The 18,818-nt window shown below is 34.0% G+C and overlaps 1 protein-coding gene across 4 annotated transcripts in view; it reads left to right on the top strand.

Moving 5' to 3' along the window:
- LOC127705863 (lipase maturation factor 2-like) overlaps positions 1–18,818 on the top strand; it is a 90,158-nt gene that overhangs the window by 49,196 nt on the left and 22,144 nt on the right. For 3 of the 4 annotated variants that reach the window (XR_007984073.1, XR_007984072.1, XM_052210215.1), the window contains exons 9-12: positions 13,368–13,508; positions 14,858–14,963; positions 15,888–15,987; positions 18,016–18,134. Coding sequence is in view for 2 of the 4 variants with exons in the window: in XM_052210215.1 (XP_052066175.1) it covers positions 13,368–13,508; positions 14,858–14,963; positions 15,888–15,987; positions 18,016–18,134 (466 nt within the window). In the remaining 2 variants the exon portion in view is untranslated. Of the gene's footprint in view, positions 1–13,367; positions 13,509–14,857; positions 14,964–15,887; positions 15,988–18,015; positions 18,135–18,518; positions 18,638–18,818 lie in introns of all 4 variants that reach the window. The other variant, XM_052210216.1, reaches the window with a different exon arrangement.

Genomic DNA, 18,818 nt, shown 5'->3' with positions numbered 1-18,818 from the left:
GGGTAGAAAAAGATACAAACAGTTGTGACAGATCTGGCTAAGGGTATCTATGTACAGGGGTAGAAAAAGATACAAAAAGTTGTGACAGATCTGGCTAAGGGTATCTATGTATAGGGATAGAAAAAGATACAAAAAGTTGTGACATATCTGGCTAAGGGTATCTATGTATAGGAATAGAAAAAGATACAAAAAGTTGTGACAGATCAGGCTAAGGGTATCTATGTATAGGGGTAGAAAAAGATACAAAAAGTTGTGACAGATCTGGCTAAGGGTATCTATGTATAGGGGTAGAAAAAGATACAAAAAGTTGTGACAGATCTGGCTAAGGGTATCTATGTAAACGGAAAGAAAAAGATACAAAATGTTGTGACAGATCTGGCTAAGGGTATCTATGTATAGGGGTAGAAAAAGATACACAAAGTTGTGACAGATCTGGCTAAGGGTATCTATGTACAGGGGTAGAAAAAGATACAAACAGTTGTGACAGATCTGGCTAAGGGTATCTATGTATAGGGGTAGAAAAAGATACACAAAGTTGTGACATATCTGGCTAAGGGTATCTATGTATAGGGATAGAAAAAGATACAAAAAGTTGTGACAGATCTGGCTAAGGGTATCTATGTATAGGGATAGAAAAAGATACAAAAAGTTGTGACAGATCTGGCTAAGGGTATCTATGTATAGGGGTAGAAAAAGATACAAAAAGTCTGTGACAGATCTGGCTAAGGGTATCTATGTATAGGGGTAGAAAAAGATACACAAAGTTGTGACAGATCTGGCTAAGGGTATCTATGTACAGGGGTAGAAAAAGATACAAACAGTTGTGACAGATCTGGCTAAGGGTATCTATGTACAGGGGTAGAAAAAGATACAAAAAGTTGTGACAGATCTGGCTAAGGGTATCAATGTATAGGGATAGAAAAAGATACAAAAAGTTGTGACATATCTGGCTAAGGGTATCTATGTATAGGAATAGAAAAAGATACAAAAAGTTGTGACAGATCAAGCTAAGGGTATCTATGTATAGGGGTAGAAAAAGATACAAAAAGTTGTGACAGATCTGGCTAAGGGTATCTATGTAAAGGGAAAGAAAAAGATACAAAATGTTGTGACAGATCTGGCTAAGGGTATCTATGTATAGGGGTAGAAAAGGATACACAAAGTTGTGACAGATCTGGCTAAGGGTATCTATGTACAGCGGTAGAAAAAGATACAAACAGTTGTGACAGATCTGGCTAAGGGTATCTATGTATAGGGGTAGAAAAAGATACACAAAGTTGTGACATATCTGGCTAAGGGTATCTATGTATAGGGATAGAAAAAGATACAAAAAGTTGTGACAGATCTGGCTAAGGGTATCTATGTATAGGGATAGAAAAAGATACAAAAAGTTGTGACAGATCTGGCTAAGGGTATCTATGTATAGGGGTAGAAAAAGATACAAAAAGTCTGTGACAGATCTGGCTAAGGGTATCTATGTATAGGGGTAGAAAAAGATACACAAAGTTGTGACAGATCTGGCTAAGGGTATCTATGTATAGGGGTAGAAAAAGACACAAAAAGTTGTGACATACTGTAAATTCAGAAATTATTGCGAGGTTCTTATTAATGCGAATAATGCGACTCCATGAGTATCGCAATAAAAAGAACTCGCATTCTGACATCTGATACACATATCTGTATGCAGATGTTTCTGAAATCGCAATAATTAATCTCGCATTTTTGTTCATTCCTCAAAAATCGCAATAATAAATGCACGCAATAATTTCTGAATTTACAGTATCTGGCTAAGGGTATCTATGTATAGGGATACTAAAAGACACAAAAAGTTGTGACAGATCTGGCTAAGGGTATCTATGTATAGGGGTAGAAAAAGATGCACAAAGTTGTGACAGACCTGGCTAAGGGTATCTATGTATAGGGATAGAAAAAGATACAAAAAGTTGTGACAGGTCTGGCTAAGGGTATCTATGTATAGGGGTAGAAAAAGATCTGGCTAAGGGTATCTATGTATAGGGGTAGAAAAAGATACAAAAAGTTGTGACAGATCTGGCTAAGGGTATCTATGTATAGGGGTAGAAAAAGATACAAAAAGTTGTGACAGATCTGGCTAAGGGTATCTATGTACAGGGGTAGAAAAAGATACACAAAGTTGTGACAGATCTGGCTAAGGGTATCTATGTAAAGGGGTAGAAAAAGATACACAAAGTTGTGACAGATCTGGCTAAGGGTATCTATGTATAGGAGTAGAAAAAGATACAAAAAGTTGTGACAGATCTGGCTAAGGGTATCTATGTACAGGGGTAGAAAAAGATACACAAAGTTGTGACAGATCTGGCTAAGGGTATCTATGTAAAGGGGTAGAAAAAGATACACAAAGTTGTGACAGATCTGGCTAAGGGTATCTATGTATAGGGGTAGAAAAAGATACAAAAAGTTGTGACAGATCTGGCTAAGGGTATCTATGTACAGGGGTAGAAAAAGATACAAACAGTTGTGACAGATCTGGCTAAGGGTATCTATGTATAGGGGTAGAAAAAGATACAAAAAGTTGTGACAGATCTGGCTAAGGGTATCTATGTATAGGGGTAGAAAAAGATACAAAAAGTTGTGACAGATCTGGCTAAGGGTATCTATGTAAAGGGAAAGAAAAAGATACAAAATGTTGTGACAGATCTGGCTAAGGGTATCTATGTATAGGGGTAGAAAAAGATACACAAAGTTGTGACAGATCTGGCTAAGGGTATCTATGTATAGGGGTAGAAAAAGATCTGGCTAAGGGTATTTATGTATAGGGGTAGAAAAAGATACAAAAAGATGTGACAGATCTGGCTAAGGGTATCTATGTAAAGGGGTAGAAAAAGATACAAAAAGTTGTGACAGATCTGGCTAAGGGTATCTATGTATAGGGGTAGAAAAAGATACAAAAAGTTGTGACAGATCTGGCTAAGGGTATCTATGTACAGGGGTAGAAAAAGATACACAAAGTTGTGACAGATCTGGCTAAGGGTATCTATGTAAAGGGGTAGAAAAAGATACACAAAGTTGTGACAGATCTGGCTAAGGGTATCTATGTATAGGGGTAGAAAAAGATACAAAAAGTTGTGACAGATCTGGCTAAGGGTATCTATGTATAGGGATAGAAAAAGATACAAAAAGTTGTGACAGATCTGGCTAAGGGTATCTATGTATAGGGATAGAAAAAGATACAAAAAGTTGTGACAGATCTGGCTAAGGGTATCTATGTATAGGGGTAGAAAAAGATACACAAAGTTGTGACAGATCTGGCTAAGGGTATCTATGTATAGGGGTAGAAAAAGATCTGGCTAAGGGTATCTATGTATAGGGGTAGAAAAAGATACAAAAAGATGTGACAGATCTGGCTAAGGGTATCTATGTAAAGGGGTAGAAAAAGATACAAAAAGTTGTGACAGATCTGGCTAAGGGTATCTATGTATAGGGGTAGAAAAAGATACAAAAAGTTGTGACAGATCTGGCTAAGGGTATCTATGTACAGGGGTAGAAAAAGATACACAAAGTTGTGACAGATCTGGCTAAGGGTATCTATGTAAAGGGGTAGAAAAAGATACACAAAGTTGTGACAGATCTGGCTAAGGGTATCTATGTATAGGGGTAGAAAAAGATACAAAAAGTTGTGACAGATCTGGCTAAGGGTATCTATGTACAGGGGTAGAAAAAGATACAAACAGTTGTGACAGATCTGGCTAAGGGTATCTATGTATAGGGTAGAAAAAGATACAAAAAGTTGTGACAGATCTGGCTAAGGGTATCTATGTAAAGGGGTAGAAAAAGATACAAAAAGTTGTGACAGATCTGGCTAAGGGTATCTATGTAAAGGGAAAGAAAAAGATACAAAATATTGTGACAGATCTGGCTAAGGGTATCTATGTATAGGGGTAGAAAAAGATACACAAAGTTGTGACAGATCTGGCTAAGGGTATCTATGTATAGGGGTAGAAAAAGACACACAAAGTTGTGACATATCTGGCTAAGGGTATCTATGTATAGGGATAGAAAAAGATACAAAAAGTTGTGACAGATCTGGCTAAGGGTATCTATGTATAGGGATAGAAAAAGATACAAAAAGTTGTGACAGATCTGGCTAAGGGTATCTATGTATAGGGGTAGAAAAAGATACAAAAAGTTTGTGACAGATCTGGCTAAGGGTATCTATGTAAAGGGGTAGAAAAAGATACACAAAGTTGTGACAGATCTGGCTAAGGGTATCTATGTAAAGGGGTAGAAAAAGATACAAAAAGTTGTGACAGATCTGGCTAAGGGTATCTATGTACAGGGGTAGAAAAAGATACAAACAGTTGTGACAGATCTGGCTAAGGGTATCTATGTATAGGGGTAGAAAAAGATACAAAATGTTGTGACATATCTGGCTAAGGGTATCTATGTATAGGGATAGAAAAAGATACAAAAAGTTGTGACAGATCTGGCTAAGGGTATCTATGTATAGGGATAGAAAAAGATACAAAAAGTTGTGACAGATCTGGCTAAGGGTATCTATGTATAGGGGTAGAAAAAGATACAAAAAGTTTGTGACAGATCTGGGTAAAGGTATCTATGTATAGGGACAGAAAAAGATACAAAAGGTTGTGACAGATCTGGCTAAGGGTATCTATGTATAGGGGTAGAAAAAGATACACAAAGTTGTGACAGATCTGGCTAAGGCTATCTATGTATAGGGGTAGAAAAAGACACAAAAAGTTGTGACATATCTGGCTAAGGGTATCTATGTATAGGGATACTAAAAGACACAAAAAGTTGTGACAGATCTGGCTAAGGGTATCTATGTATAGGGGTAGAAAAAGATACACACAGTTGTGACAGACCTGGCTAAGGGTATCTTTGTATAGGGATAGAAAAAGATACAAAAAGTTGTGACAGATCTGACTAAGGGTATCTATGTATAGGGGTAGAAAAAGATACAAAAAGTTGTGACAGATCTGGCAAAGGGTATCTATGTATAGGGGTAGAAAAAGATACAAAAAGTTGTGACAGATCTGGCTAAGGGTATCTATGTAAAGGGAAAGAAAAAGATACAAAATGTTGTGACAGATCTGGCTAAGGGTATCTATGTATAGGGGTAGAAAAAGATACACAAAGTTGTGACAGATCTGGCTAAGGGTATCTATGTATAGGGGTAGAAAAAGATACAAAAAGTTGTGACAGATGTGGCTAAGGGTATCTATGTATAGGGGTAGAAAAAGATAAAAAATGTTGTGACAGATCTGGCTAAGGGTATCTATGTATAGGGGTAGAAAAAGATACAAAAAGTTGTGACAGATCTGGCTAAGGGTATCTATGTATAGGGGTAGAAAAAGATACAAAAAGTTTGTGACAGATCTGGCTAAGGGTATCTATGTATAGGGGTAGAAAAAGATACAAAAAGTTGTGACAGATCTGGCTAAGGGTATCTATGTATAGGGGTAGAAAAAGATACAAAATGTTGTGACAGATCTGGCTAAGGGTATCTATGTATAGGGGTAGAAAAAGATACAAAATGTTTGTGACAGATCTGGCTAAGGGTATCTATGTATAGGGGTAGAAAAAGATACAAAAAGTTTGTGACAGATCAGGCTAAGAGTATCTATGTATAGGGGTAGAAAAAGATACAAAAAGTTTGTGACAGATCTGGCTAAGGGTATCTATGTATAGGGGTAGAAAAAGATACAAAAAGTTTGTGACAGATCAGGCTAAGAGTATCTATGTATAGGGGTAGAAAAAGATACAAAAAGTTTGTGACAGATCTGGCTAAGGGTATCTATGTATAGGGGTAGAAAAAGATACAAAAAGTTTGTGACAGATCTGGCTAAGGGTATCTATGTATAAGGGTAGAAAAAGATACAAAAAGTTGTGACAGATCTGGCTAAGGGTATCTATGTATAGGGGTAGAAAAAGATACACAAAGTTGTGACAGATCTGGCTAAGGGTATCTATGTATAGGGTAGAAAAAGATACAAAAAGTTGTGACAGATCTGGCTAAGGGTATCTATGTAAAGGGTTAGAAAAAGATACAAAAAGTTGTGACAGATCTGGCTAAGGGTATCTATGTAAAGGGTTAGAAAAAGATACAAAAAGTTGTGACAGATCTGGCTAAGGGTATCTATGTATAGGGGTAGATAAAGATACAAAAAGTTGTGACAGATCTGGCTAAGTGTATCTATGTATAGGGGTAGAAAACAAAACTAAGATTTTGAATGTTCAAGTGAGTAAATTACTAAAATGACTGTATCAGTGCAAGCCATAAATGGTGAAATAAAACTTGAGAACTTAATAAATATCTGTCAACTTTTAAAAGGGTCTAAAGATCAAAGTCAATATAAGGTCATAATATATAGGTGTGAAGATGGTAAAAAAAACCATGGTATTCACATGTTAATAAAGCTTAAAATTTTCATTTTATTCATATATGATTCCAGTCCTATATCAATAAAAGTTTTGAAAGCATACATTCATTCATTATCGGGATATTATTAGAATAGAAACTGTTATTAGAATAGTTCACTTTTCTGAAACCAGAAAGTATCTTGACCAAACATAAACTTGTTGAAAAGTCAACAAACACTTGTTTTCAGGTTTAATGACACTTAATACCATAACTGCCCACTCCTGGTAAACAAACAGTTTACATACAAACCTTTGTCGAGCCTTCTACTGTAAACCACTTCTTCACATCATTGAATATCTATATGATACAGGTTTTTAGAAGTCTATTAGGGTCACTTTGATGTTATGGTGTAGGGATTTTTTAAAGGCAGTGCTTTAATGCCTTTCTAGTTGTCGTGTTAATCTTTCTTTCCGCGATATCCAACTTATCTACGTGGGGGGTCATTTGGCTCCAAGTAGATCCGGAAAATGTTGATTCTCTCCTCTTCTTATTGTGATATAAAATGTTTTTGTTTCATTTCATTTACATTGGGAAATAGAGAAACGATCATTGTGTTTTGTTAGTTTTAAAAACTTTTGATATATTTGTATTTTGCATTATAAGCAGTCAACCGATTGACAAACTAGAATTATTTGAATTCCGTGTGGAAAGAGGTCGGGTTAATTTCGAGTGTTATCTGCATTCTAGATGTTTATAAATCATTTCATTCGTTGATATAATAATTAAAGGTCGACTGAACATGAATTATATTATACAATTTAAAGCGCATTTCTGTTTATGCACGTGAACCCGTCTAGCGTTATTGTTATTTCGCAGTTTATAAAGAAGCAAATTATCGTTCCTGAATAGGTGGCGCCGTGGTAGCCGATCATGTTTTTAAACTTCCGGTTTCTGCACTGTGCAACTATACAGTTGCATTTTTAATTAACGATGCCAATTTCTTGTTGTTGTGTACCTGGATGTCATTTAAGAGGAGGACATGCATTTCCAAATGACTTAAAAAGAAGGAAAAGTTGGATCAACGCCATGGCCCATACGCAGATTGGACGAGAACACGATGAAATCGTGGAGTCCATCTCAATCAGCTGTTGTTTGCAAGGCACATTTTACTGAAAAAGACTACGTGCAGGAAACTATTCATGGTAAAACTCTATTTTCTTTTTAAAATATATAGTTATATATGTAATCGCCATGCGAATAAACCAAAGATTGTTTACAACCGCAATTATCGTTTTAGAATAAAAGGGTGTGGTTAATTCAAGACGTCATAATTTTTTGGATTACGATTCAATGTGATCTGTTTGAGATTTTTTGGTGCTTGCTACAATTATAATGATTTCTTACAAGAGGTATATCATACTGAGAATTATTTTAGCAGTAATTATGCTAATGTAGTAATGACAGGAATGCATAAGCTATGCCTCATAAACTTTCTTGAAAAATATCAATGACAATGTTAACAGGAACAAAACAATGACATGCTCTCATCTATATTATAGTTATTTAGGTACAAACAATGTACTTTGTTGCATAAGTCTCTCATTGTTTGTCCTTTGGATTTACATAACATACATTTTGATGTACATTGAATCAGGCTAACATAGATTTATCCAGATTGTAATGAATAAATCTAGTTAATATTTTGCCAGGTAGTACAAAGTATGCATTGCTAATGGAAGTTCATTTAATTATCAAAAAACTAATGTTTTATAACCTTTTTTCAGGGCGCAAACCCACCATACAGAGACTTAATTCTACTGCCATTCCCAGCCTATTTTCCGGGACCAAGCAAGAGACTGAATCTTCCGCAAAAAGAAAAATCAGGGCAGTTTCCTGTGAAAACAAAAGAACTAAACTTGATGAATATTGTAGTAGAAATCTAGAGGAAAGTTTTGATTGTAAAGTTGGTTTTCCTGAAGAAGTCATTCATACTGCAAACAGGATTTATGACTGTCCACCACCAACTGCCGAGCTAATGTTGAGCTTCACAGATGGAATTAGGCAAACACCATCAATGCCTATATTTTCAGCAGAGAATTTTGAAATGAAGACACTTGACACAGCCATGCATTTTTATACTGGTTTAGAGTTGTATACTAAATTTTTATTTGTTTTGACCACACTTGGTCCAGCGGCACATTGTTTGAGATACATATATTTTCAAATTGATAGGGTGTCATTTGAAAATCAGTTTTTTTATGACTTTGATGAAATTGAGGCATTATACAACCAACTTTGAACTGTCTAGATTCTAGATTGAAACTAGTGTTAAGAATGTTGTGTAAACATGGATTGTTTTTATGTCTAAACAGTGACGTGAGGCTAACACTTGGCCATTTAGTGGTTTAGTCAGGTATTTTTCGCCATCCAACTTCAAATTAAAGTTTCCTACAACTTGGATTATTATTGACAGCACAGAATATCCCGTGATAAAACCTAAAGCTCCTAGAGCTTAGGCAACCTTTTCATCATATAAAAACAGAAACACTAAAAATACTTGTATGTTCGACACCTGGTGGTTTAGTCAACTATGTCTCTAATGCATATGTTCAAAATTATGTTGGTTGTACCAGTGACTGTGAAATAGTTGAAAGATGTAGAATAGTTCAATTATGTGATCCAGGTGACAGTGTGATGGCAGACAAAGGTTTCAATGTGCAAGATTTGTTTGCTCACTTTTTTCAAAAAAAGAAACAGAATACATTGTAAGTTCCAAAACTCTTAAACGGGATAGAAAAGTCTCCAATTAACACGTGCACATAGAGCTAATTATTGGACTTGGCAAAACATACAAAATTCTAATAAATCCTATGAATGGAACTGAAATAAAACTTTCATCTGAAATAACATTTAGTTGTTTTATGTTGTGTAATTTTAGAACTTGTATTGTGCCAACATGGCCAAAGGATGCATAAATAAAAGTGATGCAATGAAGTTTGTTCTGTTATATATATATATATTTACAATTACATGCACATGTAAATTGTAATGCATATGAAAATAAGGAGATGTGGTATGATATTCAGTGAGTATATTGAACCAAAGTGCATAAGAAATGGGTTAAGCAGTTACAGGTGTTACTGTCACCGTACAATCTCCAACAATGAGAAAAACTTGTACCTTGTAAAAAATTTCAGAGATCTTACAACTAAGTTTTGTTGTCTCACCTTGACTTGGGTGAATTGTTTATATCTGTTGATGTAAATATAAAAAAGAAGATGTGGTATGATTGCCAATGAGACAACTCTCCACAAGAGACCAAATGACACAGAAATTAACAGCTATAGGTCACAGTATGGCCTTCAACAATGAGCAAAGCACATACTGCACAGTGAGCTATAAAAGGCCCCGAAATGACAATGTAAAACAATTCAAACAAGAAAACTAACGGCCTAATTTATGTACAAAAAATGAACGAAAAACAAATATGCAACACATAAACAAACGACAACCACTGAATTACAGGCTCCTGACTTAGGACAGGCACATACATGTACATACAGAATGTGGCGGGGTTAAACATGTTAGCGGAATCCCAACCCACCCCCTAACCTGGGACAGTGGTGTAACAGTACAATATAAGAACGAACTATAAAAATCAGTTGAAAGAGGCTTAACTCATCAGATGGATAAATACAAATACAAGTGGACGTTGTCGGGTAGTTGTACATCCAAACAACAAAAAGACACTAAGTACAGATCTGAGAGTACTCGCATTTTCTGACAGCTAGTTCAAAGCCACTAACAACTGATAAAAAAATCTTGCATCTAAGACTAAATTATCAATCCGTAAGCTCCCTTTAGAATTTTATAAATTTTAGATTTTACATTTCTGAGTTATGGGGTTTTATTCATTAAAAAAGGGGGGATTTTCCAGTTTTTGGACAACTCAAAAATGCTTTAAGCAGTTGCGCATGAAACTTTGGTGAATTATTTATAGCTATTGATGTAATCTCCCTATTGATTTTCATAAATTTCAAATATGACATTGAGAAGAAATTGAACTTTATTTGTTTATAGTCTGGCAACATATTTATTAAGTATTGCGCAACAGCACAGTGTATTGCACAACAGCAAGAAATCTTTAATTGAATATAGATTAAATTCATATAACCGATTTCAAGTTCTTTGACTACATTTATTCAGAAACTATAATATGTCAAATATTTAATTACAATCCAAATTCAGACCTGTATCAAGCTTGAATATTGTGTCCATTTTTGCCCCAACTGTTCAGGGTTGGACCTCTGCGGGTGTATCCAGCTGCGCTCAGCGAATCAGTTTATTTCTTAATTAAGAACTCCTTTTTGTCGAGCCTGCGACTTTTGTCGCAGAAAGCTCAACATAGGGATAGTGATCTGGCGGCCGTGTGCTAACTTCTTAAAAGCTTTATATTTTAGAAGGTGGAAGATCTGGATGCTTCATACTTTGTATAAGGATGCCTCATGTTACGAAGTTTCCGTCAGTCACATGTCCAATGTCCTTGACCTCATTTTCATGGTTCAGTGACTACTTGAAAAAAAGTTAAGATTTTTTGTAATGTTAAATTCTCTCTTATTATAAGTAATAGGATAACTATATTTGGTATGTGCGTACCTTGCAAGGTCCTCATGCCCGTCAGACAGTTTTCACTTGACCTCGACCTCATTTCATGGATCAGTGAACAAGGATAAGTATTGGTGGTCAAGTCCATATCTCAGATACTATAAGCAATAGGTCTAGTATATTCTGTGTATGGAAGGACTGTAAGGTGTACATGTCCAACTGGCAGGTGTCATCTGACCTTGACCTCATTTTCATGGTTCAGTGGTTATAGTTAAGTTTTTGTGTTTTGGTCTGTTTTTCTTATACTGTATGCCATAGGTCTACTATATTTGGTGTATGGAATGATTGTAAGGTGTACATGTCTAGCTGGCAGGTGTCATCTGACCTTGACCTCGTTTTCATGGTTCAGTGGTCAAAGTTAAGTTTTTGAGTTTTGGTCTTTTTTTCTAATACTATATGCAATAATTCAACTATATTTGGTGTATGGAAATATTTTATGATCTATTTGTCAGTCACACAGGTTTTTGTTTTTTTTTACCTTGACCTCATTTTCAAGGTTCATTGCTCAGTTTTAAGTTTTTGTGTTTTGGTCTGTTTTTCTTAAACTATAAGCAATAGGTCAACTATACTTGTTGTATGGAAGAATTGTTACCTGTACATGCCTGCCTAGCATGGTTCATCTGACCTTGACCTCATTTTCTTGGTTCATTGGTCAATGTTTAGTTTACTTGGTTAATGTTAAGTTCATGTGACAGTTGTAATAAAGCTTTATATTTAGGACTATCAACATAATATCAATGATTAGAAAAGACATTTGAGCGTGTGCACTCTTGTTTCATTCATAAATTACTTTATACTTGGAAATATAATTTTGCTTGGAGTTATAGTTTCTAAAAAAAATATTGTCATTGAAAGAGTTGACATGTTGCAATGTACATTTATTCTACATAGTTCTATGGTACCAAATCAAAAGTTTATATAAAAGAAAGAAGTCAAAGGTTTCCCATCATAGTTTAGTTACATACACTTTTTTTGCACCTGAGGTCGTTGAATATAGATCATTATATAAATAAGGAGATGTGTTATGATTGCCAATGAAACAACTATCATCCATACATTGTACTTACCAGTAACAAACCACATTTGCAAAGTTGAATAAAATACAGTTGATAACATTTACTTATTACTAAAAAGAAAATGCCAAACTATTTTAAACAGTATTTGACTATAAACATAGATAAAAAAGGTACAAACTGGACATAATGCACTAGTTCATAAACAAGTGAGAACAATCGCCTTCATATAGTGCTCAGAATATGACATTCATAAAACTAGTTCAATATCATTAGAGAACTCTAAATCTTAAATACTGAAAGCCACCTCTGATAAGTACAATGTACTATGCAAGATAATGATATAACTGGACTAAAAATACACACAACCTGTAATTAACTGCCTTTACAGCGCTTTCGCGCTTTGATTCATATGTGCAATATGTATACCCCCAAGAACTTAGATGTCATAATTATATAGAATTACAAATAAAATAAGAATATGTAATAGTAGGACATTATGTCCCGCTAACACTATCACATTTCCATGTTAAGTGAAATGTGAAATCTGGATCAAAACCCTAAATTGTCATATATTGTTTTTATAGTTTACTTTATAATAAACATGTGTACTCAGTTTCAAGTTGATGTAACCACAAACTACCTTATACCAAAAACTTTAACCCAATATTAAAAGAGACAGATAAATAGACACACATACTTGAAAACAAAATGCCTCTCTAGTATCATAGGAAGGGCTTAATAAATTCACAAAAAGTACCAATATTTATTTGATTTGTAAGAAAAAAATTGACAAATGTTAAGTTCATAAGATATAAAGGAAATTTGTCAAATCAACAGGATAGAGAATTAAAGAAAACACTCAGATCATTAATAGAGTTATTTACCTTCTCTCATCACTTTTTCTGTCTCTTAAGTTCCCAAACTGTTCACGCTATTCAAAAGAACTATAGTCACTTTAGAATATCTCACGATTGCTTAATTTGGACAATTTGTCTACAAATGTAGTCATTAATGTTGTATATTTGATTTGAGTTATGACATGATAGAAGTCAACATATTGTAATAAAAAGTTAAATCACAAAAATACTGAACTCCGAAGAAAATCCAAAACGGAAAGTCCCTAATCAAATGGCAAAATCATAAGCACAAACACATCAAACGAATGGACAACAACTGTCATATTCCTGACTTGGTACAGGCATTTTCTTATGTAGAAAATGGTGGATTGAACCTGGTTTTATAGCGCTAAACCTCTCGCTTGTATGACAGTCGCATCAAATTCCATGACTATTGTAACATTGACTATTGTTCTATCTACATTTCAGGAAGGAAGAGAACAAGATCTACTGGACTTTTATCTAACATTTTTGAGATAGTAACAATATGTTACATAGGTTACCAGACGTGGAAGCTGTTTTCGTTACAAGTTGTAACCAGTCCAAATTTTTCTATAAAGTCTGAAATAGGTAAAATATTTATAGTCTACAAAATTACTGTTGAAGTAGAATTTTATTTTGCACTTTTTATATTTTGATTTAAAGAGAAAAAAACGTTTTAAAAATATGCGAAGGACAGGAATTTTAGAAGTAATTTAAAATTTCCTGATAAACAGTCTCAACAACAAATTTGACACTGTATGGAATCTAGCCAGTATACTTATGTGGATCTATCCTACACATCTGAGGCCCAGGTAAATGTAAGATTAAGTAGCTGTGGTATGATTGCCAATGATACAACTGTCCACCAGAGTATAAATGATGTGGATGTAAGCAACTCAAGAATGAGTAACATACATACTGTATGGTAAAGTTTTAAAGTCCCATGACAATATGTGAAACAATCCAAACCAGAAAACCAAAGGCCTGATTTATGACAAAACAAAAAACAAAAACAAAAATGGCAGACAGCAACCAACAGCAATCACTGAATTACTATAGAATTAAACACATTTTTTTAGTAAAGATTGCATTCATACAATCAAAACCCTTATGTGGCTGGCTTGATAGTTATATATTTTCCCGAGTTTACTTTTGAGATGAAAAAAACATAGTGCATTGAGCATAACATTCTATACATCCTATTCATGATCATTTCAAGAAATTTTAACAAATCATATAAGAACTGTAGGTTCCTGACTTGGTCACATCACAACAGTTTATCACGGATATTATTGTTTTATCATATGGTGCAGACATGTTAACCATTGATCCAAACACACCCATACCAGTGTTGATTACGTACCGCCTTTTAATGAGTTACAGAATGCTAAAACTTGATAGAATAAATCATTGTGGAAAAATGAGAAATAGGGTAAATGTTTACTTGACTACTCAATGAGAATCATGTGGAAATAAACAATATACAAATGATGATATCATATGGCTGCAAACAGATGTGGGGTATATTTAGATAAGACAGCTCCCAAACAACACAAAAAAAAACAAAACAAAACTACATCAAGAGGTCACAAACAGTCTAGAAATGTTTATCTGTTAGATACTGATATTGATTCTCCTGAATATATTAGATAAAAGAAGATGTGGTATGAGTGCCAATGAGGCAACCCTCCATCCAAGTCACAATGTGTAAAAAGTAAACCATTATAGGTCAAAGTACAGCCTTCAACACAGAGCCTTGGTTCACACCGAACAGCAAGCTATAAAGGACCCCAAAAATGACTAGTGTAAAACCATTCAAACAGGAAAACCAACGTTCTTATCTATATAAAAAACGAGAAACAAGAAACACTTACGAACCACATCAACAAACGACAACCACTGAACATCAGGTCATTATCTGTTTTATTATTTTATAGCTTTTAGTTCTAAAGAATTTGACCATTGGTTAGAACAAATAGTTCCATGGACAATAATAATAGGTTGTGTATCATTGGGATATGAAGTTCTTCTTTCTGTATTAAGGTCAGTATGTCAAGTAACCTTTCATATGTTTTACTCTTAACTAAATTATCATGAATACTGTATACTAAATGTATATATATGTGTGTGTGTGGTTTTTGCAAAGTTGAGATACAGCAATTCATTTTACCCAAAAACTTACAAACAAAATTCTGGTAAGTTTTAAACATTTCAGTATAACTTGCAACCCCAGATAGACAAAACTTCTGTAAGACACAACTATTAGTAACACCTGTGATTAAAAAAAATAAATAAAAAATAAACAAAAATTAATGAGCCCAAAAAAGAAAACAATATTTTCTTTTGTTATACTTAAATAAACAGTAAGATACCTTCTCTATGTGTTTTAGGCCTATTCCATGTGTTGTGAGAAGTTACATAATAAGTTTTTGTTTTGGTGTTTGCTCATATTTTGAGACTACTATAGAAGATCTGGCCCTTGGACATAGAAAATTACTTAAAATTATGTGATATCAAGTACATCTCGTTCCAAATATGAATTGAAAGATAGAAAGCTTGTCTAATATACGTGTTAACTCATCCAATGTTCCTGTCGGTACATGAAATTAGAGTGCATGTGCAATACTCTCTGATTCCAGTATTGTATGGAAAGTATGCCTAGCCATGATCTTTTTTCATGATTTTTATATAATTACGGAAATCAGACTCCAGTATTGTATTGAATGTTTGGTCAGCAGTGTTAAGTATCGTGTTTTAGTATTTAGAACTTTTTTGAAACAGATGTTTTATTATGTACTGACACAGCTATTGTATGGGAAGTTTGGTCCGCAGTGTTTTGTGTTTGTGTTCTATACTGTTCTGAACTTTATTTTGTAGATGTTGCCTTTCTGACTCGAGTATTGTATGGAAAGTTTGGTCAGCTGTGTTATGTGTTAGTGTTGTAGTGTTCTGATATTTATTTTGTAGATGTTTCATATCAGACTACAGTATTGTATGGAAAGTTTGGTCAGCAGTGTTATGCCTTGTGTTTGGTGTGGTCGCTGTAGCAATGTTATGTATAAGTCTGGTAAGTCATGTTACATATAAGTTTCACAGCCAAAGTTACCCATCTCATTATATAACAGATTATTGGCTTAGGAAGAAAAGTTTTCGGACAATGTTTTGAGCACCTATCATAAAACTTTGGTGACTGGTTTATATCTATTAAGATAACCTCCCTTTAATTTTTCATGATTTTCTGATGACATTGAGAAGTTATTGAACTTTATTCTTTGAAAAAGTGGCCGGCATATCATGCGCTCATGGCGCAGCTGTTTTTTCAGATTTGATACAAAGCATCAAATACTGTTGCTTTATCTAAAATTGACCTAATTTACATCTATAGCTGACCTGTATCACTTGAGTTATCATCTTATGACCTTTATCAGATCCTCTATTAATATACCATTTGGGGGAATAAAAGTAAGGTAAAAAAGAAATCAAAGACAGAACTGCAAACTATTACATCCTCTACTCTTGGTTGCATTACAAAAAGAGGGCTGATACATATTATAGTTACATAGATAACAGATAAGACAGAACAGTTCTGAAATACTGTGGATTCATTTATTTTCGTGGGTATCAATTTTCGAACTCAACATACTCAGATGTACAAAACCTCTGGTTCATCTTTGTCAAATATTACATCCAATGTGACTTCCACACTATTGGCTATTTTGTGGCATCAAGTTTTTATTGATGGAGGAAGCCACAGTGCCTGGAGAAAACTGACCTTCGGCAGGAAAAAATTATCCTAGTCAGTTACAATGCATTACAATACCTCAACTAAGATTACTATGCGAGTTTTTTAAAGCCTTACACTTGAATATATGATGAAAACAAAATATGAGATATTTAAGGATTATCATGTTTTTGGCATGAAAATATTGTAAAATGACAGCCACAATAAATTGAAATATTTAGCTTTTTTGGTAATTTACTGGAAATAATCTCACTTTTCTGTAAAACACAGGAGTTGACTGTGTCCATCTGCTTTTGATGCCACTGAAATATGTGGTTTATACTTATAGACTCCTATTTTGGATACTGTATTAAACTTAAAACTTTAGGCTATTTTACAATAAACTGTTATGCTGAAATAAAGGTTAAGTAGCAAGAAACAAATGGAAAGGCAGTGAAATTTGCTCTGGAAGGGTAAAAATTCCTGACCTGAATTTTTCATCTGTTATATGATTAATCCTATTATTTCCAAATTCATTTAAAAGTTATTTATAAATAAGAAGATGTGGTATGAGTACCAATGAGACAACTCTCCATCCAAGTCACAATGTATAAAAAGTAAACAATTATAGGTCAAAGTACTGCCTTCAACACGGAGCCTTGGCTCACACCGAACAAAAAGTTATAAAGGGCCCCAAAATGACTAGTGTAAAACAATTCAAACAGGAAAACCAACGGTCTAATCTATATAAAACGAGAAACGAGAAATACTTATGAACCACACCAGCAAACGACAACCACTGAACAACAGGCTCCTGACTTAGGACAGGTTCATACAAATGCAGCGGTTTTAAACATTTTAACAGGCGCCAACCTTCACTCTAACCTGAAACAGTAGTGTAACATTACAACATAAAAAAACACACTATAAAATATCAATTGAAATGGCTTAACTTGATCAAAAAGACATATAAACAAAAACAAGTAAACATACACTGAACGAATAAGTTTGATCTATGACACAATATAGAAACAATATTAATAAAAAAGATGTAGGAACAATGTCTAAAAGACAACTCTAACCTGGGACAAAATGGTGTTAAATAAAAAAATGTACACAGGTAAATTTGAATACAATAATTTTGTTGTTAGGAGTACGGAAACATTTTTTACAAAATAGATAAATTTGTTGTTCACAGTAGGAGTACAGAAGTGAAAATTTATCAAACTTAGTTTGAAAAGGAAATGATAATTGAAAGTGACTTAAATAATCAAAATATTAAAAGCAGTTTTGTTTTTATGAAATAAGTTATTTAATCATGTGTATAAACTCAGTTCATGTTGTATGAAATGAAGAAAATGTTCCATATTTTAGGTACCGTTTACAACAGGTGTCCACCGTCCGTCACAGAAACTACTACCATCAGATATAACAAGAATACATGATAAAACTAAAGAATTTCACATAGCAAGTTCATATGGATTATTTAGAAGGTACAGGGAAATGTAAAAATGGGAAATAGATTTTAATGTCTTTTATTTACTTTTGTTGTTCCATTGTTGTTTTCTTATCCTGGATATGCATGAAATACTTGCCACTGGGCATTAAGGAAACAGCAACCAACCAATCAATCCTGACCTTTGATAAATTTCTAATTTACAGGTGTTTGCTAGTCTTTAGTGCTATAGTCAAATGAAACCATGAATCTGATTGGTCAGGATCAATATCAGCTTCTCTGAGAAAGACCTGAATAGATTAAAACCTATCAAAGCTTGGTTCCCTTTGTTTATAGCTTAATTCAATAATGCATGTATGAAAAATATATAATGCATGAAAGACTTAAATTAGATAAAGGCTTAAAACATTTCTGATTGCAGGTTCCTTTTACTAATGAATTAGACTGGAAGTCAAACCAAAAAATTCCACCAGCAGTTCGTAATGTCAATGAAAAACTTGACCCCTTCCAAATTACCAGTTCATATGGACTGTTTAGAACGTAAGACTTAACATAATTTTTTTCATAGTCTCTGTCCTTGTTTGCTGGTTATAGAGTAATTTTTCTGTCTGTGTGTCCCAGTAAGTCTTGTATGTTAGTTCATGTTATTTTACTGGCTTTGCATGCTGGAAACACTGATGTATTTGTTGGAGTTTTTTACATGTTTTAAAATAATTTTATG

This window comes from Mytilus californianus, unplaced genomic scaffold (assembly GCF_021869535.1).
Source record: "Mytilus californianus isolate M0D057914Y unplaced genomic scaffold, xbMytCali1.0.p SCAF_6, whole genome shotgun sequence".
NCBI classification, from domain to species: Eukaryota; Metazoa; Mollusca; class Bivalvia; order Mytilida; family Mytilidae; genus Mytilus; species Mytilus californianus.
The sequence above is the reverse complement of the archived record's forward strand: the minus strand, read 5'-3'. Positions and strand labels throughout refer to the sequence as shown.